At 42.1% G+C, this 17,170-nt stretch overlaps 1 protein-coding gene across 5 annotated transcripts in view; it reads left to right on the top strand.

Moving 5' to 3' along the window:
* Positions 1-6,697, top strand: part of UBXN7 (UBX domain protein 7) — a 33,849-nt gene extending 27,152 nt beyond the window's left edge. For 4 of the 5 annotated variants that reach the window (XM_026078550.1, XM_026078549.1, XM_026078553.1 and 1 more), the window contains one exon: positions 91-6,697. In XM_026078550.1, coding sequence (XP_025934335.1) covers positions 91-252 — 162 coding nt within the window. In that variant the 3' untranslated portion in view covers positions 253-6,697. The remainder of the gene's footprint in view (positions 1-90) is intronic. The other variant, XM_026078552.1, reaches the window with a different exon arrangement.
* Positions 6,698-17,170: the final 10,473 nt, after the last annotated feature.

Below are 17,170 nucleotides of genomic sequence, written 5' to 3'. Positions count from 1 at the left end.
TTTTTTTTTTTTTTTAAGGAGAGGGGGATATTTTTGAGACCCTCTGATTTTTGAATTAAACAGCACTTCTTTGCCTTTCTTTCTCTCCAGGCTCTTGTGAAGCATGTCCAGTCAAAAGGATACCCCAATGAACGCTTTGAACTTCTTACCAACTTCCCTCGAAGGAAACTCTCCCACCTGGACTATGAGATCACATTACAGGAGGCAGGCCTGTGTCCTCAAGAGACTGTCTTTGTGCAGGAAAGGAATTAGCACTGTGGCCTGAGCTCTCCCAGCCTTCCTTTTCTCTCCTCTCTGCCTAGGACACCAACTCATTAAATATGCAGTTGAGAGTCATAGGATTGCAGTGCTGAAATCAGGCAGGCAGCTGGCTGGCCCTTCTCTCTCTTCTTCCCTCCTCCTCATCTAGTGACCAAATGAGAATGTTCAAAGTTTGGGTTTTTTCCTCAGCTTGGGCCCTGGGGAGAGCATTGGGAAGAACATCTCTCTTTGGAAGAATGTCTTTCCTTTGTTTTTATGGAATAAAATAAAAGGGTAATCTGTGCATCCGGTATGCTGAGGCTTGGAGTGGCCATAACATACATACCCTTCTCGCTGCTATTCTTAAATCTGTTTTGTTTAATTTATTTTTTAAAATACTGTGTGATAAGGCGCTGAGTCATCCCTCTGTAAGGGGAGAATGTAATCTTTAGTAGAGTCCTACCTTCATTTTTATTCTCTGCGTGAAAGGTCTCCATTAACCTTACAGCCTTCTTATGGCATCACTTATCTAGCACTCTGCAGAAAATTTATTTTTGGGAAGGACTTGGGGTGAGCTGTGTTAAGATGCTCTGCTCCCATCTAATTTAAAAGCTTCTATACTGCGTGCATATTTTCATCTTGCTTTAAATGCTGCTAGTGAACATGATTTAAAAAAAAAACAAACAGGTATACTCAATATGGAATTGACTGCTTGGCCCGGAGGGAAAGCTGCATGTCTGCTGTTTTAGCAGAATTGACCCCTTTAAAAGAGTAGGTGACATTTCAATTTGTTGTCTCCCCCACATCTCCTAAATGACTCCTTCCATTTACTTTCAGGATTTTACAAATGATGATGGAAGGTGGTAGGATGATGTAAAGATCTTAGAATCTCTGGAAAACACCTATCATAAATTTGACAGTTAGTTGGCTTTTTTGTTTGTGCGTTTTTTCCCAGAGGTGATTAGCCTTGCAGGGTATTTTAGAACACTGACTGCAGTTGGGCTGGACAGCAAGTTCTAGGCAGGGTCCCCTATATTAAAAACATATACAAAGCCTTGTCAGACTATAGAAGGGGTTAATGCATTATGAAAGATTTCATAGTCAGGTGGCGTGAACTCTCAGATGCTTTTTATTCTATTTTCAACTTTATCTATAATGAATTACCTTTAAATTTGGCAGGTTGTATTGAAAGCAGCAGTTAATTTCCCTATTTGATTCAGGTTTTCTTTCCCCTGTGGAAGCTGGCATCAGAAGTTGTGCAGGCATATCCTGTGTGTACATTGGATAGTGCTGACTGCCCCATTTTGCCAAGGTATTTTATCTTGATATAGAGCTGTTGGTCAATGTGTGTTATAGCAGATATTAGAGTGGGATATAAAAGTTCATTAACACAGCCATCTTCAAGACTAATGTTGAAGCAGAGTGTTTATTTACAATTAAGAACTCAGTCTAGCATGCTTTTCAGCAGTGAAGAAAAATGTGTATAAGACCTACCATAAGTGTAACTTTTCCCTGGACAAACAGGGAGAAGATATGAGTTGCAACAAGAAGTATTAGGCTCTCTCTGCTAGTGAGCTCCACGTAGCATGTAAGGGAGCACTGGCTTCATGACATGACACTGTCAGATAATTATATTTATTAAAGAAAAAGACTTAGTGATCAGAAACTTACTATAGGATAAAACTTCTCCAGGTATTTTGCCTTAAATTTCATACTTGACTGCATGTTTTGGAGTCTTTAAATGTAGGAAATCATGGAGTATGCAGGACAGTTCCTATGCTAATATTTGCTCACAGCTGTACTCCACCTCATAATTGAGGTTTTACATAGAATCATAAAATTATGTAAATTAATTTCCTTTCTGTGTGAAAACTGTTTTGCATTCCACTGCAAGATATGGGGTCAGAAAAGCAAAATACCATAGCAGCTTCCTGATCAGTGAGTGCTGTGAAATCAGATGTCATTTTTGGACTGTAAAGAGATCTGTCAGCAGAGGCCGCTTCCCAACACTAGGAAGAAAGTGAATTACAAGGCCGGTGGAGGAAGGGGAATGTTGGTAGTTGGCCTGTGAAGTGGCAGTGGCACCTCTAGGCTGAAGGATCCTTTGTGTTTCTGGGATACCCAAATTCATAACTGGGACATATGAGAGAGCAGGACAGAAGGAAATCCCTTCTGTGTAGGTCTAATGCCTCCCTAGAGAGCTTCAGCTATTTAAAGGAAATAACTTCCTCTGGTGTGCATTGCCTTGAAACTCATTACTTCTTCCTTCCTGGCTTCACAGGAAAATTAAGATGGGCTGTCAATAGGATGCATTACCCGACACATGTATGTAGTCCTTTCTTGTCCATCAGGCTAGCTAGGATGAGAGTATGTTGGCCTTTCCTGTTCTCCCCCACCCCGTTCCTCTCTGTATAAGGCAGGCAGGGAGCCTTTGCAGTTCCGCTGATTTCTCTTTTGAGTTGTTGCTGATCGACTGTGTTAGCTGACGAAAGCCTCCCCCCGCAAGAAAAGGAATGATCTTACATTGGTCATCTTGTGATCAAATGCAAAATTGGGAGCCCTAGGGTAGCTTTTCATTGCTTTGGTTATGCAAGAGCAGTTCGGTCACCTCTTACACAAGGAAGTAAAAGTTGTACATTGAAGCACTCCAGCAAGTTGTTTATTAATCCATCAAAATATGCCTCTCTAACATGGCAAATGTTTTTGGCTGCTAGTATAGTGGAGCTAGGAGTACTTATGCTCTCACTTTCATTTTTTAGGAAAATGAAAACAATCTTTTCATTTCTTGAGGTTTTATTTGGAGAATATTAATCTTTTTACAACCTAAGAGGGAAATAAGAATGTGAAATGGAAGATCAGCACTGAAAATGGCATATTTTTTCTGTCTCATGGATAAAATCCAAATGAATTTTTGGCAGTTCCTGGTACTTTGTCTTTTTCCCAAGAAACGCTGAGCCTGGATTTTGTTTTCCTTCTCTGGCATGCTGTGTTTTCTTTCTTTTTCTGTTTTCTTTTGCTTTCGTTTGCGATCAGGAGGCAGAGAACAATTTTAAAAAGGGGGAAGTGTCCCTGCATGTGACTACTCTTCCCCTTCATTCCTCTCCCCTCTTCCCCCATCCCCAATAAAAACAGTGCTACAGCACACACATCAGTCAGCTGCGTTGTGGAGGCTGAAAACTATTAAGAAACAGCACCAACCTCTTCAGATTTTCATCCATGTTGAAGCCCTTTCAGCATGTTTTGCAGGCCTGAGGGATGCAGCTAAGAACATTAACCGGGTTATGCATGCAGCTGTTTGTAAGTGTTAAAGGTGTAAGCTAGTTTGGCGCTATTTAAAAAGAGCCTTTGTCACAATTGCTTCTAAATATTAAATATGAAGTACAAACTATTTGGAAAATGTTGGAAAAACGCCTTAAGCCTCTAATTGCAAAAGAAGGTGAAGTTTGAAGGACAAAGCAAGTAATCCCTCAAAGACTGTGTTTTGTAGCTTCTTATGGGTGTTTTTCGGCCTTAATTTGCATGCTGTTTTGCAAGAACTGGCATGAATTCAGTGGAGCAGAGATGGAGTTAAACGGTGCAAGTCACTACCTTTTGGGTAGAGAACTAAATAGAACTAATGTGCTTCAAGGTCATGCTTCTTGCTTTTTACAGAGGAAATTTTCTTTGCACATGCCCTTCATCTAACTTGTTTTTATTCTAGTAGCATTAGTTACTCATGTAATCTAACTGTGGCTAATGGTTAATAGTCACAGTTACAACCAATATTCAGAAACAGAATGCAAAATGAATGTTGGCTTTCTCTGCTAGGCGCTGCTGGCATATATATTGCTGGATTCCCACTTGTGGTCCTTCAGAGACCCGGAGAAGGATCTCAGCTCTCCTCTTTCCTGATAATAACGTGCTCTAGGTCAAGCTGATTGACCGGCTTCAACCTTACAATATTCTCTGCTGGCATAAAGAGGGCAGATAGAGGCTCGGTCAAAAGTTTCTGGGTGTGCTTGCATTACTTTCAGTAAGCTTTGAATTAAGGTCTGTGATTTTACACTTCTGACCTTTATATACTGAAGTGTATTGTCTTTCTTGATAAATCAGACACAGTGACAGTTTAAATATTAAAAGGGTGTGTGTATATGTGTGTATAATGGCCTTGTAAATTCTAGTTTTCTCTAAAGAAGGTGTCCAAAGATAACATTTTTCATAAGTGGATTTAAACAGCAATTAAGATTATGCATCAGCATATTTTCTGGAAGTCACTAGGTCTGCTACCTTACTATTACAGAAGAAGAACACGCCCGTTCTGTAAAGCAAGTCCATTGTTAACTGCTGCAAGTAGCTTGCATTTTCTGTATTCAGTTACTTTCATAGACACAGTTTTTAAAGAGTACCAAATTAAATAGCTGTCAGATTATATACCAGGTCATACCARCTTACACTGATGCTGTGGTTTGTATGCTTGCTACAACCAGAAAGAGACAGCTGGTTTTTTAGTACATGTTTTAATAAATAAACCTCACTGCTGAAGGACCTGGCTTCTCTAATATGCTTTTAAGGAAACTTCCACATAATTCTGTGCTTGCTGTTTGATACACCTTCTGGCTATTGAAAACAAAAGATTTGTTACGCGTTCCTTGAGATCTTCATAACTTCAACTGAAAAAGTTAATTTTGCGTATRATGGCTTACGCAGTAGCTCTTTGAAGAACAAGCCTTGTCTTTGGGCAGTGGTTTTTTGAACCCAGCTGCTTGATGCTGCCCTGTTACGCAGGGCATGATGCATTGTTTGCAGTCTGTGTGGGCAGCTAATTATAGCCAGTTCTGAGCACATACTCCCTGTCCCCAGTAGTTGGGCCTCTAATTCCTTGCTTTTTTGAGGTTGTTTTTAGGGCTGGAGCAGTGAGTTCACAAGAACTCGAGAACAGCAAGGATTAAACTAAAACCCCATTTTCTTTTGGGAGCAGGGAGGGACAGGGAAGCATCACTTGGCCTCCATTTCGTTGGGTACCAAAAATGGTAAAGATGCATAAAATGTGTTATTCTTTTTAAAAGCACACAAAGAAAGGAATAACATAGAACCCCATGCAGGAATGCCCTTGGGAACGGCAAGATGCATGTCATTTCAGTTGTTACTATATTTTTACCCCTTCATCTTAAATCAGCTTTTAGGTTGTTTTTTTTTTAATTAGTTTTTAGAAAACTTTCACTACTTTCTTCTTGTTTAATCCCTTTTGTATCAAGTTAGTAATAAATAGGTAGTACTGTATGCAAAGACAGGGAGGGACTGCATGGAGGTACTTTTGGTAGGTGAAAAGTAGAGGCTCAGTCTCATGAAGATTGGGTGTGCCTTGTCTGGCAGTTTTAACAGATTTGAACGCATCCTCCTTCCCCCCCCCCCTTTTTTTTTTCAGAAATGATTTCCTCTAAATGGAAAAACTACTGCTTTAAAGGCAAAACAAAACTAAATACTAGGGCAAGTTTTGACCCCTATATCAGCCATTTATATTGTTGGAGATTCCCTTAGCCATTGTTTTGGCTTAACCTGCAGGTTTTTTGATCCCTGGCTGTTGAGGTCTATGCATGCTGTTGCTTACTGTTCTGTAAGGATCATCTTGTAAAGTTTTTCTCTGAGTGCAAGATCTTACTGTAGTTTGGTTATATTCTGCTATCTGCTCCTGAACTGTGAGGTTAATGGATACATGTTCTGTGATGTTGTACAGGATGACTTTTATTCCAATCTCTTCCTGGCTGTGAGAGGTTTAGTGTCTGTCCACCCCTGATAAATATAGCCATATATATATATATATATATATATACACACACACACATATATATTTTTAATCAGAGAATGTGGCACTTAACATCAGTGCCTCAAGTTGCCTCAGTAAAACTTTTTTTTTACATCACTATATTACCGGTAATTGCAGAAGTTCTGGATTTGGTCACTGTCATTAATTACTGTGAGTGTCTGCAGTACAGAGAAGAGCAATTCTGTAACTGATTGTTTAATGGTGCTGAGACTTTAAGATATAGAAGGATAGATAGTAAAAGTACATGGAGGAAGGGGATGAGGTGCTATTTTATAGGACAGCTTTATGTGAAGAAAATCTGGGTAAAACTCAACTCAGAAGTGTGGTGCCTAATCAGAGACACCAGACTATAGAATAGATAATTTTTTTAAATGAGTCTGTTTCCTCTGTTTGATGAACTTACAGTTTCAGAATTATGACTTTGCCTGTCAGTTTTTACAGTAGTGACTTTTTCCTTCAATGATGCAACTTAATGTGGGAGGAGGGAGAGAATTAACTTGGAAGATTTCAGCTCACTGTGCTGGGAGGGACCAAACTCAAGGAAACCTCTGATCTATATACACAACTGCTGCATTTTTTATAAATATATGTAAATGTCCTGTTGTAATATTTGATCCTGGAAATAAAACAAACTGTTTTCAGTAGTTTTCTTCATCTCTTGTTTTCTTTTTGCTTGTTTTTTTTTATTTCTAATGAGAGTCTGTGTCCCTGTGTTATGTGGAGAATTTCTAAGTTTTCCCTCAAGTATATTGGGTGGAAGGAAGGAAAGTCAAGACTGAGTTCCCTGTTTGTGTGTATCTGAATTTTTAGTATAATTACCAGGTTAGGTACTTTTATTTTTCCTTTGCTAGTGGTCTAAATCTTGCCTTGGCAGAATAGGTCTCAGTGCTGTGTACCTTCTGTTGAACCTCTGGAATAGTACCCTTATGTTCAGAAAATCAAATAGAGGCAGGGCTGTTCCTGTTTTCTTTCCCTCCTCATGGAAGAACAGAGAATATGGCTTGCTATTCTGAAGCCTCAACGTCTTCATGGTATACTTATTGTCGAGATGGAGCCTCTAGCCTTTTTAATTCTCTTTTGGGCTCCTTGAGACATTTCATAACTGCCTCACAAGAAACAGCAGTAACCTTCTTGGAAGTCATTATTACGGCTTCCTTATTTTTTGTTTGTTTGGTTTTTGCTTGGTGTTTTGGTGGGAGTTTGAGGGGGGGGTTTTGGGGGGGAGGGGAGGGGTTGGTCTTATCCAGAGAGCTGAGTGTATTCTGCTTGCTTACTTGAGAAGACAGGAGGGATCCAACTCTGCAAGCATTTCATTATTTGGTGGTTACCAAGAACACTACCGTATTTCTGTGCCGGGAGTGTACTCCCTTCTGGACAAGTATTCAGCAGGTACAGTGAAGTAATTAACTTGGGGGAAAAAACTTAAGACTGTGATCTCAAGTTGTCCTTGTGTTCCCGACTTTAATGAGGGCAGAATGTAAGTAGACCTCCATTAAAATGATATTGCCCCAGTCTTTCCCTGTTTGAACTCTCCAAAGTATAGAATAGGGTGACTATCTGTCAACAGTCAAGCTAAATAAAACCTCAAAGCAGTGCTCATAACTCATTTCCAAAATGTAGTTGAGAGGAGTGAAAATGTCCTTGGTGCTTGGCTTGGTGTGATGTATCTAAAACCAAAGGTTTCAAATGGGAGGTCTTCCGATTTCTGTGGTAAATCCTTCCTGGGAGACAGTAACCTAAAATGGAGCCTGGGAGAAAGAGCTGTTTCTGTAGCCAACTTTTTTCAGTGGTGTCTTGCAAGTGAGTTTCTCTGCATGTCCTTCGTTTTCAGCATGTGCACCTCTTGTCTCACTATGTTAAGACACAGACTATTCTGATTTCTGTGAGGAAGACTCATTTGCCAACCTCTCAAGTCTGGAAAACAGCCTGATTTCAAATTGTTTCCGGTCTGGCTTAGAAAAAGATTTCCCATTCTGGCTGAGTCAGAAATACTCACCATTTTCATCACAGTCTGTAGGTCAAGAAAATACTACAAAATAGACTCATAAGGTCTCTGCCTCTGTCTCTCTTCCCCCTGCCCCGGAGACTCCAGCTTCTAACTGGGTTGGTTTATCTCATCTGAAGTAATTTCAGGTGAAATTTGTAAGAAAGTTAAATGCAATATTCCTTAGCAGTGCAATGTTGGTATTTCTTAAATCTGACTTCTAGCCACAAACTCTGCACAGTGTTTGTCTAGAAGGATAACCTCTAGTGAACATGTCCTCACCTGTTCTTGGAAACATTCTAGCTAGTGGATTGTGGTAGAAATAGACTTGCAGATACTATCAAAGACCAATGGGAGAAACCTTTGAATCATACTGAGCATCTTCTGGATGGCAACAAGGTGGCACTTGGTTTGGAACAGCATGCTTCTAGCCGAGAAAGCCTCCATAGGAGACATCTCATTTATTCAGCAACCCAAAAAACCTAACCTGCCATGCAATTTCCAGAACCCCAGAGGAGTTTGGGGAAGCAAAGTGTAGAAGAACATGGTTGAGAGAAAGCAGACGCGGTAGTTAGAAAAGCCTCCCTGACCTTAAAGTTCAGAAAGATTCATTGTCTAATCTGATGTACAAAGCATGGATTGGAGAAGCACAGTGCTTTGGGATAAAGCGACATGAAACTGTTACCATACACATAAGTAGTCAGTATCTTTTCCATTGCTGGTTGAATGGAGGTCCATTTTCAGAGAAGAAATTAGGAGGGGTGTTTTGCCAAGCCACAGTCACTCTTCATGGGAACACATTTGACAACCCTGGCCTGGTGATTTGGCAGTAATCTGTTTTGAATGTAATTGCCCTACTGACACTTCCGTAATTAAGTTCTTGTGCTAAAGGAGGACATGCAACTGCTCACACCACTCAGAAAGCTGTGCTGTCCTCCTATGCAGGACTAAAATTAGCCCTTTTTTATTATTCTGGAGTTGGGCTAGAGTAGGCGTAAGTGTAAGATCAGCAATCCTGGGGAAGAAGTTCATTCTGATGCTTCATGCTGAATGGCATGGGTTTTTCTGTGGGAAATGATTGACCAGATCATATGTTGGCAATGTAGGAAGCTCAGATTGCCATGACGTAGAAAGGGCACAAGATGAAGTTGCAACACATTTTTTTCCAGTGGAGTGAAAAATGCTTCCTCTCATTCTATGTTTAAAAAAAAAAAAGAGAGAGCAAGAGAAAAGAGAAATTGGATTATTCTCTGCTGTCAGCTGTCTGACATTGAAAATGTTTCAGTTTTACTATTGTCTACTTTTTAGAGACCTATCCATCTTATTTAAGAATAAAAGGGGTACTTACATGCTGGTAATCTTTTCTCGCAAAGGAACCATCATGTTGTCTGGATAATCTGCTCCTTCCAGATTATTTTTTGAAGAAAAACAACATTGAGATAATCCAGCATCACTTGTTCAGTGTGTGTGTGCGTGTGTGTGTAACTCAAGAGCTCCAACTCTCTTTTCTGTTTCTCCTGACAGAGCAGTACAGTGCACTTGGAGCAGGTTTTATATTCTTGAGATTCCCATACCAGTTGATTTGACAACAGGAAAAGCCATTTTGAAATGCATTGGCAAATACTACTCATATGCATTACTCTAGGCGAGCAAGTTGGGTTATAAATTGTCAGGTGGTTAGAGGTAGCTCTTTAGTTCCTGTTTGTTGACTGTATTGGAGCAGGACTGCCTCCAGGCTAATGCATGGCTGCACTTATTCTTCAATGTCTGTGGCTATGCCTCTTGCAGAAGGGGCACCCCCATGTCCCAAGTGGCTGATCTGCCTCAGGTTCTCATGACGAATCCATGAGGAATATGGAGCTTCTCCAAACTCTCCTTTTTGAGAAAGACTTCCCAGGCTTAGTTGGCAGGGGCTGGTATCGAGCGCTCTGCGAGGCATTGCACCCTGAACCAAAGGATGAAGAGGGAGTGGGTTCAGCTTGCCAGTTCAGCATCAGCTTTCCAGGCTGGGAGTCTGACCTTTCCTGGTCAGAATCCTACTTGCCTTGCTCCATGGATCCTCTGATTCCCACTGAGGAGGGCTGGTGGTTTCCATGGCTGGAAGGTGCTGCCAAATGCCTCCCCCAGTGTGCCTGTATGTGCTGGAAAGAGTGGGGAGTCTGTTATCTGTCAGGGAGCACCCTGAGTACCTTCAGGGAGCCTTGTCTTTGGGATACAGACTGCAATTCTTTCCTGAGCAAAGATTGGTAGTGGCAGCGCTCACCAAATAGTATAGTTCTGATGACAAACCCACAAAACTCATTTTCCTTCTGCTTTGTCAAGAACTGGGGCTTTTCTCATGAAACAAAACCTAGGATTCTTCCTTTTACTTATACAGCCCAAGAACCCCACCCATATGGTGTGGTCCACTCCAGTGAGAAACATTCCTCTTCACTAGCACTGCCTGGAACTCGTCAGCCAGAAAAACTGTCTCACTTTTGCCAACCTTTGTACTACAACTTCCCTGTCTCCTGATCTCAGACATGGAGGTTACATTCTCCCAGTCCCCTTTCCTGTTAAAGGTATTGGTATATATTATATATTGGTATATATTGGTATATATTACTTCCTATCCTGGAGCTGCTATGATCAGACTTTCTCTATGGGCAAAAAAGTGTGAGCTTCCATAATGCACACATTGCAGTGAATTAGACACAATGCATGTGTCTACTTCACAACCATGAGCAGGCCAGATAGGACTTCTTAATTTCGGTCTCATAACGGAAGTGGTGTCATCCAGTAAAAGCAGCCATCCATCTGGTCCCGCAGTTCAGAAACTATTAGCACAACAATGATCAGTTAAAGTAGTCTCTCGGTTCTCCTTACAGCCTCACAAGAAAGCTGGTGTGCCTGGTTTATCGCTCTTTGTACCCTCCTGCCTGCCTACAACTATTTGGCAGTCAGAAAGCAGCTGATGATTTGCAATAACAAAAATATCCAGAAAGAACAGCTCTTTCTAAATGTTATCACCAGTGTGTGAGATATATGTAACAGGGCATGTTTGAACACGTGGAGGGAAAGCTGGGACATCTGCAAGAAAATGAAGGGCAGGAGTTAGGAACCAGCTGAGGTGCCCAGCCGTGAAGAAAAGAAGGTGAGATGATCTCCAAAGGGACCGGGGGGGGAACTGCTTCTTGTATGGAGAAAGGTGTTCCTGTGGGCACAGCTTGCTAACCAGGAGGAGAGTGATGCCTCCTGCTACCATTTGTTGAGTGCAGTTGCCCCCGGCTTCTGCTCCTGGGAATAAAAGACAACAAGGTTTACCATGGCGCTGTGTTCGGGGTGGTGAATGGGATGAACTCCTTGCAGTAAGTACCTAATTCTCAGAGGAGTGACATCTCCTGTTTTCTCTCAGCTTTCTCTGGGTTTTAGTTAAAGTCTCTCAAAGTTGTGGTCACGCAAGAGTCTTGGCTTTTGTTAAAATATTGCTGTGCTCCCTCCTGTGGGGAAAAGTGAGAAGAGGCTCAACAGGGGAAATAAGGTGTAATGTGATAGAAGAAGCCCTTGACAGAGGATGTAGATGCTATGGCAAAACAATAGCATTTATAGCATTTTGAGTGGGCTGCAGAGAAGAGAGGAGAAAGTTCTCCATGAACAGACAATCCAAGTTGTTCCAAAAGAAATGATGTAAAAGAAATCTGTAGTAGTATTTTATTTAATGATGTACCTCCTATTAATCCTATTAATTAAAAGGATCCATAAAGTAGGAATCCTTTTAAAGTCTGGTTTGGCTAGTAAGGAAGAGCGTGTTTTAAGTCTTTACACATGGTTTAATATATGATTTTTCTTAAATATTTAATAAACAGTTATAAAAAAGAATTCAGTCAAATACATGTATCGGTCATAAGTAATCTGTGAGCCTCTGAGCACTTATTTCATTTGTTTTAGGAAAATGCTGAGTTATGTATAACTGGGGAAAACAGGGAGACTTTTTTGCTGGCTCTTGTTCTAGCGTGTTTTCCCAGGCAGTTAGCAGTCACTGCCAGTTTGTGTGTCTCATGATGGCCTGCTTACGCCCTTTGAAAGTGGTGCCACTCTCCACCATCGCAGGTCCAATACCAAAACTGGCAATGCAGACAATGTGTGAGCCAGGCCTGGGCATCCCCTTGGTTGGCACATAATGAATTAATGCCCTGCTCCAGGAGAGAAGGTGGTGTGGGCCAGACTGTGACACCACGGTTACTCAAAATCTCCTTGTGCTCTTTAGGAGGCAGTCGTGATGGAGGAGCAGCCTAAGAGCAAAATTTCTGGAAAGAACTCAGGAAATGTCATGTGTCTGGGACCTTGGTGACACGCTGGTAAAATTTTCTGGCCAGAGCTATTTGAGCRGTCCTACTTGTGTCAGCATTACGGCTTTTATTTGAGATTGTCAGAAAGGTTTTTAGTGTAGAGATCTTACTGCAACTTCATTTTTGATAGATGAAAGCTTGAAGATAGCCCCAGCATACCAGCCTTTTCATCCATCACATTCAGGAAGGGAGAGAGTATTTAGATAACTGCATCAGCAAATTGAAGCCACAGGAATCATCTTCTGGACTGAAATTCTCCATGAAACATAGCTGTGTATTCTGCAGCCTCTGTCACACCATGTCGGCATGTTGAAAGATCAGCCACCACCATCTTCCTTAAAAATGAGTCCCTGCAAATGGTGATGCATCATTGTACTGCACATCAACCCATAACCATGGAAAGTGGACTGAATTTATACAGCCAAGCCCTCAGACAATATCACATCTGGTCTGAGGAAAACATTAGCTAAATTTCTTCACCAGCTGAAAAGCAATCTTCACTCTAGAGTGGAAGTCCTTAAAGGAGAGAGATCCAGGTTGATCCTATTGGGTCCTCAAATACTTACCTACAAACTGCAGCACAAATAGAAAGCTACTACATGTGTCATCCTCACCTTGCATTGGAAATGTTATAGATAAGAATTAAATTATAGCCAGTACTGAAAAAAGATGACACATGGAGATAAATTTGCTCGTGCTTCCCCTTCATCACTCTCAGGCAACTCCTCCCTGCTTCCAATCCAACACGAGAGCAAACTTCTTGGGAGACCAAAAAAGAACAGAGAAGCCATGCCAGACCACCAAATGCAAATCCTGTCCAGATGTCCATGCAACCACCGCCATGTCTGACCTTCACCAGCACCAGCCAAACCCAAATGCTTTGGAAAATGTGTGAACTACAAGCAAGTGTGGCAGCTTGTGTAAGCGGGAATATCCAGTTGCCTGAAGGAGAAAACTTTTCGTGTAACCACTTCATCTGGGATCCCTCAGATCTTTTAAGAAGTCTCTAAAGGTCTACAAAATACCTGGAAGAGCTTGAATCTGCAAGCTAGCATCCATTTTATTCCGGATATTAATATTCTCTTTAAGAAGGGCTGGAGAAGTACAGTCTGTGCCCTGAATTAGATGATGTCTCTAAAAYGTAAACAACAACAGTAAGTGTTAATGTGTAAGCCTTGCGTCCCATCAATAAACTGTATTATTTTAGTATTTTATTCTCACCATATTTTTGAGCTTTTTTGAAAAAGCCATAGCTGTCAAAATAAAATGGTTCAGTTTTGTCCTGTGTCAAGTTATGATCCATCGAAGCAGGTAAACAATGCTTAGAAGATGAGGGATTCACTCAAAGATGTTTCAAGATGAAGCATTGGGCTAGCAGTTTCAGACTGTTAGAACTACAACTCTCAGAAGTTTTAAGATGTCTTTTCTCCTTCATGTCTGGTAAACTCATTTTGTTCAGTGAAATACTGATTTGGAACAGCTCTCCCTAAACTTTTTTTAACAGCAACATTCTCTTGCAAGCAAAAGATTAAAATACCTCCCAGATGAAGTGCAAATTCTTCTTGCAAGAATATTGTGTGTTTCCCTGCATTTATATGGACAGTATATTCCTTTCGTGAAGGAGAAGCACTCAGCAGACTGAGGCTCTTTTTCTGTTGACAGGAGCTTGATGCTTGTGAGGCTTAATATTCTCACAGTGCCAAACAATAAATGCAGTAACTCTGGCACTTGAATGGCATGGACACTTGCAGCTGTGGTGAGGAAGTATGGTCTTAGCAGTACTCGCCTGGTCCTTCTGCTTGGGCTCACCAGCTCATTGACCTTGGGGTCCACTGTTCAAGGACAACTAGGCTCCACTCGAGTAAGAGGTTTGTGCTTTGGTGTCTAAGATTCATTCTCCATGCTGGACTTGTATCAGCTTCCTGACTATGAGAACAGGGCACTGTGGAGTGGAGATCACTCATGTTTTCTTGCAAGTCACTTGGTTGATACTTTCCCCCTGCTGGGGCATGATGTGGTTAGGGAGCAGGTTCTATATTGCTCATTCTGCATGGGCTTCCACATTCATTTGCGTTCTCACTTAGTTCCCCCAGAGAGACAGCTTTCTTGCTTAGAGAAGGAAATCAGATGCAACGCTGATGGCAGAGGCTGCCTTATTCAGAAAAGACAGTCATTCTTCCTTTCAGGCTCTCTGCTGTGTRGGAGAGGTGAGGCGTATGACTGACGCAGTGGGTGGAGAATGAGCAGGACCTCAGAGCAGATGAGGAAGACATGGAGCACATGCTAGGACATTATAAATAGCCACCTATTGGTGATGCCTCTGCACGTTATCCGAGGAAAATCAGCAAGTCACTCCGAGAGCCTGTCTGTGGGGAAGACATTGCCAGCTTTGCATAGCCAACTTCCTCCTGCATTGCTCCCTCTCATTCCTCCCAGGTAAGCCAGGAAAGCAGAAGGACAGATTCCCTGGGTTTCAGTTAAATCCTTTTGCTTTTGACTAGCTGTGGAGGCACGCTGGTAGGAAAGGCATCTTCTTCTTTTGAGTCTCCTAACAGAGACTGGTTCAGTTGCACTTTTTTCTTCCCTTATAGGGGATTTTGTCTGTCTCTAGTGCCTGAGGTAGAAGAAACCGTTTAACATAGAACTTGCTCCTTGTTCAAGGGGAGTGCTGGAGGGGCAGCAAGCCAAAGAGAGCTTCCTGATAGAAGGAGACCTACTGCCTTCCTCAGAGGTCCTGCAGACATCCTGCTGTATAGATAGCCAGGAAGCCATGCGGCTGCATTGCAATCTGCTGCATCACGGTTGCTCTGTGGCTGGAAGGGTTGGCTGGTTATTTTTATGGTATTTCTGTGCTGCCTGTGGCCATGGAGCAAGGGAGGAGGGTTCCCCAAGAAGAAGGCAGTATTGGAGGGGATGGAGAGTCCTGGCGGAGGACAGGAAAAGCCTGCTCTATGAGCTCCAGAGGAGCAAGAGTTATTCTGGAAGGTCCTCCAAAATAGCAGCCCCTAGACTGTGGATGGGACTACAGTAAGGGTGAGAGGCCCTAAATTCCTTGTAACCAAGGCAGACAGAAAGTGGGAGGGAAGGTATGAAGCTGAAGCCGTCTCTCCAGGATAGGTGGCAGAGCTGGGGTCCACATTGGGATTCCCAGGCTTACATCCTCTCCACTCTGCATTGCAGTTACAGCAGCAGAACCATTACAACAGCTTTGTAATCCTGTTTGTACATGCTGAGCTCTTGCAGGATCCTGAATAGCCTGCTGGGGTCGGCAGGCTCCCCTGGGTGAGGGCACTAACCGTATTCCCAGGGAGCAGCAGCACGGCAGTGTGATGTTGCTCTCCTTGAGCTCAGCTCTGGCAGGACTCGATGCCTCCCTGAACAGGAGGCTTTGCCAGCAGCAAGGGATTCCAGCATTAGTGGAGGCAGCAGAACCGGATGGGCAGGCTTCTGAATGAGCCAGGTGGGTGTGTGCAGGTGTTATTCAGGGGAACCCACCTGGGGATGCTGAATCCCACTCATTAAAAATGTGGCTTGCCTGCAAAGTTGCCCTCAGATAGAAGTGTACCATTGCTGCCATTTCCACTTAGGAGTAAATGCTCTGAGGTTAGCCAAGTGAACTGCTACTCCCCATGCCAAATCTTTAATGTACGTAGCAGTGCACAGTGCCTCTGGGTTGGTACTACCCAACCTCTCTGGCAGTATGTGGGCTGGATGTGCAGCCTGAGCTGCTCTTCTCCATTACTAATCCTGCTTGTGCCATGCATGAGTATTTGTGAGACAGCTCTTATGGTGGAAACAAACATGCAGTTTCTGTTCCTCTAAATCCAGAGCAACTCTGAAATAAATTAGCCAACATGTGGAGTAACTTCACATTCATGACATTTGTGCAAAGTAGGTTAGAAGCCACCACTAAAGGGGAGAACAGCATAAAATCAACAAAATCTGAGACAAAAACAAATGTCACCTGCACAGGGTAGAAGAAACCTGGAGAATCTTCCACATAACCTTGCCTCAAGTGGCATCTTCTGGCAAATGAGTTTGCTTGTTAGTTTAACTCTGGGCCTTTTGCTTTGCATCTCAATGAACTGGTATAAAGCCAAGTAGATTCAAGACAGTAGCAAGATGGCAGTACAGGTGGTTTAAAGTGGTCCCAAAGTTACTTAAGGACATCCCCCCTCTTGGTAAGTAAAGTAGCTAATTTTACAGAGGAATGACAAGGTATCATGTGGAGCTGGCTAAAGATCATCTAGGTGAACTGATAACTTATTAAAATAGCAGAAGAGTTGAATGTCTTGCCCAATGATACACGGTTACCTTTCCTTAATTAACTTTAATTAGTTTCAACATATTCAAACCTACAGTAGGACCAGTCCTCTAACAAACATGCCTTCAACTGCACAGCTAGGAGAGAATTTCTATTTGATTCAGTTAGCATTTGGTGTATTTCTAGCAACTGGAGATCTATCAGATGGAGTGCTGCTATCTTGCTAGCTTGATTATGATTATTAATTAATATAGTGGCAACATCATCTCCCATTAACCTATGGATGGCCTTTTACAAATGGGCTAAGAGAGAGTCTTGTCCCTGGGGTCTTTGTCTAATTTATTTGTTTCTTTTCTGGCTTCCTCCTGTCCATTGTAAACGCTTAAAGAAACCAAAAACCTCATCTTGGTTTGACTTCATGTTTTTTGCTGCAGTAATTATTGGTGCTTTTTTCTGCTGGTTGTGTAGGTTTCAAGGACAGTTAGATGCAGGTATTTGCCTTTGTCTTAAAACATGTCATCCTTTTAGCAAAATATTAGTGGTTGTTTCTT

This window comes from Apteryx rowi, unplaced genomic scaffold, assembly GCF_003343035.1.
Source record: "Apteryx rowi isolate R43461 unplaced genomic scaffold, aptRow1 scaffold_480, whole genome shotgun sequence".
Lineage (NCBI taxonomy): Eukaryota > Metazoa > Chordata > Aves > Apterygiformes > Apterygidae > Apteryx > Apteryx rowi.
Note: the sequence above shows the minus strand (reverse complement) of the source record. Positions and strands in the feature narration are given on the sequence as shown.